The 6,505-nt window shown below is 37.5% G+C and overlaps 3 protein-coding genes across 4 annotated transcripts in view; all 3 read left to right on the forward strand.

Annotated features, from left to right (window-relative positions):
* Window positions 1–586: 586 nt before the first annotated feature.
* LOC111480020 lies at window positions 587–2,053 on the forward strand. The gene is made up of 2 exons (XM_023124978.1): window positions 587–805; window positions 1,699–2,053. The coding sequence occupies exons 1-2, from the start codon at window positions 698–700 to the stop codon at window positions 2,050–2,052; spliced, it is 462 nt and encodes a 153-aa protein (XP_022980746.1). The 5' UTR covers window positions 587–697; the 3' UTR covers window position 2,053.
* A 259-nt stretch (window positions 2,054–2,312) lies between these two features.
* Window positions 2,313–2,977, forward strand: LOC111480022. The gene has a single exon (XM_023124980.1). The coding sequence runs from the start codon at window positions 2,383–2,385 to the stop codon at window positions 2,833–2,835; it is 453 nt and encodes a 150-aa protein (XP_022980748.1). The 5' UTR covers window positions 2,313–2,382; the 3' UTR covers window positions 2,836–2,977.
* A 1,686-nt stretch (window positions 2,978–4,663) lies between these two features.
* LOC111479948 overlaps window positions 4,664–6,505 on the forward strand; it is a 24,463-nt gene continuing 22,621 nt past the window's right edge. The window contains exons 1-2 of one of the 2 annotated variants that reach the window (XM_023124877.1): window positions 4,664–4,978; window positions 6,258–6,310. In XM_023124877.1, the coding sequence (XP_022980645.1) occupies window positions 4,877–4,978; window positions 6,258–6,310 (155 nt within the window). In that variant the 5' untranslated portion in view covers window positions 4,664–4,876. The remainder of the gene's footprint in view (window positions 4,979–6,257; window positions 6,311–6,505) is intronic. The other variant, XM_023124876.1, reaches the window with a different exon arrangement.

A 6,505-nucleotide genomic window follows, 5' to 3' on the forward strand; every position in this document is an offset into this window, starting at 1 on the left:
AATACTATATGGGGTTCTAGTGTCGATAGCGTTAGGTCGAGACCCATGCTTTACGTCAACATTTTGGCGCAGACTCCAGAAAGCATTTAGGTACTTGCCTAGATTTAGTATTGCTTTCCACTCCCAAACAGACGGTCAGACAAAATGTTTGAACCAAATTCTAGAAGATATGTTGCGCGCATGCGTATTGGATTTTAATAGGAGCAGAGACTCCAAACTGCATCGGATGGAACTCACATACAACAATAGTTTTCAAGCAACTATTAGAATGATTCCGTTTGAAGCACGAAAAGGAAGCGGTAGGTCCCTGTAGTACTTGGATGAAGTGGGTGAACAAGTACTAATGAGACCTGAGTTAGTTCGAATTACCAATGAGGCCATACAAAAGATTAGGACAATAATGCACACTTCTCAAAACAAACCATGGTAGACGAATACGACTCTTCACAATAGTACGATATTGTCCACGTTATGCTCAAATGACTTTGCTTTGGGCTGGACACCAATGAAAGAGTATTCTTTGTTTATAAATCCATGGTCATTCCCTAAATTAGCCTATGAGACTTTCATTCTCCAACAATAACTTCATGCTCTTTAACCATACGGAAACGGAGTAACGCTTTGAGGTATGGAATAATATAGGAGAGAGGAGAAATATTCTTCTTCTACAGGCCCAAAGTTGGAAAGCAACAGGTCCATGGCCCCGACGACGTGCAGCGCTTGTACATTATTCTGCGTCCGGAGTCAGGGGAGAGGGGCGGTGGAGGAGAAACAACTCCCTAATGCAAGTATCATCCGCACCCAGGTTCATTCATTAACCCAAATCTCCACTCCTTTTCACCCTTTTAGGAGTATGCTTTTTGGAACTCTCACCGTAGACCTATTGATTCTAACAACTGATTGCAGAGTTGATCATTCGGACCTTTCAATTCATAGATGTGGATCTCGGACCTATGAATGGGGATATTCCCGAAACTCACAAAGAAAAAAGGAAGTGAGTTAGACAAAAAGAGAAGAAACTTGGACAAAAAGAAACGAAGTGACTTAGACAAATCTTTTTTATCGATAACCTCATACCACTTGTTGTGTCCAGTAGTGTCTGGAGAGGTCGCAACAAAAAAAATTATGATACTCAATTGTTGTACTGAATGTCATAACAAAAAATGCTATGATACCCAATTGTTCTATCGAAAGTAGAAAGTAGAGTATGATGGATCGCATTCACACCTTCACAAATAGAAATTAAACAAAAAAAAAAAAAATCTCTATAACTACTTTGATTATAACCAAAATGATGTTTACCTTATCTCACATCACAAAATTTTGCTCTCAAGAGTCTCAGCCAATACAAAATGACAATAACTTCACCCCCAAACAATACTAAACAAGCCTTTTTATATGCCGAGCAATACTAATTCTCATAAATTTAATGAATCAAATAAACTAAATATGAATTAATAACCAAAATAGATGAGAATATGAAGTGGGTTCAATACAACCCTTCGTAGGAAACACGCCTATAAAATCAATCGAGAAGAGATTTACAAGACACTTTGTATGATGATGAAGTAAGCTATTAGTTTTTCCTAAAATGTCAAAATTATTTTTCTAAATTTATTCTTAAAATCTCTAAATCTTTTTTTTTTTTAACGAAAATATTAATGTTAATAACTTAATTGTTTTACCTATTTTACCTAGGAAGTGAACATTGAAAAGCAACCCCTGTTGCGGTTCATGATCATGGGTCGAAAAAGCCTGCCAAACCCAGCCCGAAAGCGTCGACCATACCGGGGATTCGTAGATATGGTGACAACCAATGTCCAAGACGTCAAGGCTGCCCTGCAAGGGGAGTTTGGGCATACGCGGTTTCACCCAGCAGACCCGCCGGACTACTTGAATTTTGAAGGGTGCGAGTTCTTGCTCATATCCGCGTCGGATGATATAGAACAGGCATCACTGCGCCTGATGAATGTGATTTGGTTAAGACTTTTTGTGAGACGGCCTCAACCCAGCCTCTTTTCAAGGGCACTTGGGTCTAGTATAGTAGAATAGATCATATACTAATTTACTTGTTTACCATGAATTTATGATTTATTGGTTTGTTATCAAATATACGATATCACATCGCTTTTGCTAATTCGAATTTCAGGGTGATATTAAATCGGTTTATTTCGGGCATCATATCCATAGTTAGCACATTCATCATAGTTAGAAGCTCCAACCTCGTATCAAGGTCACGGTCATCAATATCGTCTAAACCTCCTTCTATTATATATATATTTATATATTTAAAGGAAAAGGAAAATTTTTAATGTTCCAGTTTCGAGCCATTATCTCAAAATCGGAAGAGCTTCGTCGTTGTCGTCCCAGTTTCGAGCTGCAATGGCGGATTCAAATTCACCAGCGACCCAAAATTCCCTCCCCCAAGACAACAATACTGCAACTCCCATGGCGTCTTCAGGAGCCCAAAGAAGAAAGCTTCCTTCCCCACAGGAACTCGTATCCCACTACGAATCCCAAGGCCTTACTTCTCACGATGCTTCAATCAAGGTAATCGAAGACCTTCAAAATGCTCTTGTAAGGATCATCTCCTCCGGCAGAGGCAAAAAGGACAAGCTCCTGGTGGATACCTCAAGGAAGATCGACGCCACTAATACCCGTCTTGCCATTCTCGACCTAAAGTTGGACTCCAAGCCGGGCTATGCCCAGACTTTTGCCCTAGGCTTGGCTTCTGGATCTGTTTTGAATGGAATTGGCGCCGTGATGCCCCATGTTTTTGGGGCTCTCGCCAATATTTGGAGCTCTGTTAGTAAATTCACTAAGCATTCTTCTTGAATTGGAACGAACGTCGTTGTTCGCTTTTGTGATTTTGTTTTCCTTTTAGTTAGTCGGGATTTTTCTGGTTTTTTTCCGATCGATTATGGTTAGATACTCAGAAAATGCTAATATTTGATTAATGATTTTCGATTTCCATCAAGGATTCTTTCTCATCCATTAGAAATCAATAAAGGTAAATGAAAAGAATGTCGAAATCAAACATTATCTCTTCCAGATGACGCTGTTCTCTTTTGCAGGGGAAAGTGAGGAAGGCTGGCAATGTTTTAGAAATCTTGAACAAGGACATCCAGGCAGGTTACTATCTTAATTAAGTGTATATGTTTTTATATTCCAGCTCAAATACTGCTCTGATGGTGACCAATTCTATCTGAATATCTCTGTTAATATCCATGGAAAGTACCTAGGACTTAGGAGTGGGCAAGAATGTGAGTTCTTGTGCATATGAAGAGGTATCACCTTGATATGTTGTTTGAGGCATGCTTATATATGTGATAGCTGCTAGGAGTTGCCTGTTGATGTTTGCAGGGAGATAAATTGGCTATACAAGAAAGGTATTCACTGGCCTATAGGAAAACCTCTGTTTTAGTTTGAAAAGAGGGATATTTGAGCTGTAATTTAGGTAAACAAGGCTCATTGTTTGTCACAAATGTGTTTTAGAGGCTCCTGCTTTCTGGATGGTAAGCCGGGAGCTAGCTAGAGTGACTGGAAAGGGTAGTACAGGGGATGTCTAAAGTCCCCTGTCAATGCCTAGGTTGTCTCCATGAATTAATGTCGCTGCCGTCGAGTTTCTTCCACATCTACTTGTTCTTATAACTTGAAGATGACTGTTCGTAATGATTAGATTGCATCAATTTGTGTCCACTTTTAATACTATGTATGCCTTTATATGTTAGGAAAAATCATCTGTTATCTGTTATTATATGATTGATGATTAGGAATTATAGACCTCCACAATCACAAAGCATACGAACGTCTATAATGGTATGATATTGTTCACTTTGAGAATAAACTCTTATGATTTTGCTTTTGGTTTTATGAAAGACCCCTACAACCACGAAGCACTTGAATAGTCGGGATAATGAACCTTCGCAGTGGTATAAATTATGATTTTTCTTTTGGTTTTATGAAAGACCTCCACAATCACGAAACACTTGAATAGCCAGAATCATGAACGTTCACAATGGTATGATATTGTTCCCTTTGAACATATATACTCTTATGATTTTGCTTTTACTTTTATGAAAGACCACAATTACGAAGCACCCAAATAGTCGAAATCACGAAACTCCACAATGGTCTGATATTGTCCACTTTGAAATAAACTCTCTTGAGTTTGCTTCTGGTTTTATGAAAGACCTTCACAATTACGAAGCGCTTGAATAGTCATAATCACAAATCTCCACAATGGTATGATATTTTCCATTTTGAATATAAACTCTTCCGATATTACTTTTGGTCTTATGAAAGATCTCCACAATCACGAAGCACTCAAATAAATAGTTGGAATCACGAACCAATGAATATAAACTCTCATACTTTTGTTTTTGGTTTTATCAAAGCATCTCATACCAATGATATTCTCGTCCCAATTCTCAACAATGAACGTTTGTGGACCTTAACCACCAATTTTCGCGCTTCTTATTTGCTATTGATAATTAGACGACTGATTGTATTAGGGTGAAACAGACCATATAAATTTTTGTTATATCAATTAATGGCCTAAGTTTAAAAAATCTTATGATCAATTCTACCTGGGGATGGTAAAATCTATTATCAAACACTAGAGACCAATTAAAAAATTAAGATTCAAACGGTAGATACAAACGTGTTACTTTATGAATCTCTAAAGTCGGATATTAAAATGGATAGAAACTAAATTAGACTGTATCAGTTGATGGATTTTACAGCGAACGCGGAGAGCAAAAATTGGGGACAGAATCCATCTCGCTTTCTGATAAAAATTAGCCGGACACCATTTCGTTTCTTTCCCCTGTTCTGATTCTCACTCCGACTGGTTCTGCTGTTGATTGACCGTAAAATGTTGATTTCGCTGGCTTCTCGATTCCCAATCCTTGTAATGCAGCAGACCCGCTCCGACTCCAACCCTCGGCGCGGGTTTGGAAACAAGGAAGACAATAAAGTACGTATGCATGTTTATGGTGTTTTTTTTTTGAGTTGCTACGGCTTTTGTATCTTGAAAATGTACTGCGGATTGGATATATATGATTGCGCACATTTTCCCTGGTTACTTGCGAGGTTTCTGAATTATCGTATCCGGCTATGGTTGTTTCGTTATTTTGAGCTCCGATTTGACCTCTGTTTTTTATACGCATAAGTTCTGGGCCGATATGAATCTCGACTACTGAACACACATAATCACGCATGGTTTAGTGGAAAAATAAATTGAATTGTTTCTATTTGAGTACATGGTGGATTGGTTATTGTAATTTAGTATAGTTTAAGATTTTATTTTGAATCTGTAATTGTTTTGAACATAAATTTTCTTTCGAAAGGAAGTTTTTAATTTTGATCATGACTACGGTTGGAGTGGAATCTGATTATTACACTGACTAATGAAATTGTTGATTTAAAAAAGATTTGTTTTCATGAGAGTAAAACAGCATAAAGTTTCATTAGATTTCCTGCTTCCTCAATGTTATCATAAATTAAAAAAAAAAAAAAAACAAAAAATCTTGCTCAAAACATCTTTCCGTGACTGTCTTGAGCTATAATTTTAATGGGATTCGTTCAAAGCACACAAGCTTTCTTCGATCAAAGTGCTCAACTTAGAATAATAGAAATACCTCAAGTCTCCCATGTACAACCCCACACTTTGGAAGCAAAAAGCAGAACTACAGCAGTCTGTTAAGATTCTTTGCATTACAATAGTCCATGATACGCCAATTCAAACAGAGAACGAAAGTTGTGGTTCCGTGCATAAAGTCTCAAGTGTCAGTCCTTTCTATAGCTTTGTTTAATATTTCTTTGTTTCTGCTATTGATTTGTTCTTTTTCGTTACTTGTTACTGATTTGAATGCAAGCTCGTAGGATCATTGTTAGGCTGATTCTATAGGCATTGCGAGCAAATTTTGTGATTTTGCCTTGTGGATGTTCTGCTATTTTCTGCTATTCTCTCTTTTACATCAATAGACGGAGGTAATAAGCTGTATTTTTCGATGATCCATCTCTACCCCACCCAAGTCCCCGTGTGCAACAATTCTATAGTTGCGTTCGAATTCCTCTCCCGTGTTTTCAAATTGTTAGCTGAGCTATAGCCATCATCTGCTATCTTATAGCAGTATGGTTGGGTTCTTTTTCCTCCCTCTGTTAATAGATATTATTAATATGCTATACAATCATTTTATAATCATCTATTTTTTTCGGGCATCATTAACTCCGCTTTGTTATTATACACTCAGGCCAACAAAGCTGGCAACTCGAGCAACCAGAAGGGTAGGGTGTCACAACCAAGGTATTCCAAAATAGTTTAGTTTTTTGAAAATTTGAATTTATTTTTTATTGTGTTTGAAACTTTGTGCTTTACTGCTTGTTGGGCGTTTTCAGTTATTGCACAATGTTGATGCTTTCTAGCATTCTCATTCATTTCACATACAGACACATTCCTTGTTTTTTTTTTTTTTTTTTTTTTTCGCATATCTGCATTGCT

The sequence above is a fragment of the Cucurbita maxima genome, unplaced genomic scaffold (genome assembly GCF_002738345.1).
Source record: "Cucurbita maxima cultivar Rimu unplaced genomic scaffold, Cmax_1.0 Cma_Scf00005, whole genome shotgun sequence".
NCBI classification, from domain to species: domain Eukaryota; kingdom Viridiplantae; phylum Streptophyta; class Magnoliopsida; order Cucurbitales; family Cucurbitaceae; genus Cucurbita; species Cucurbita maxima.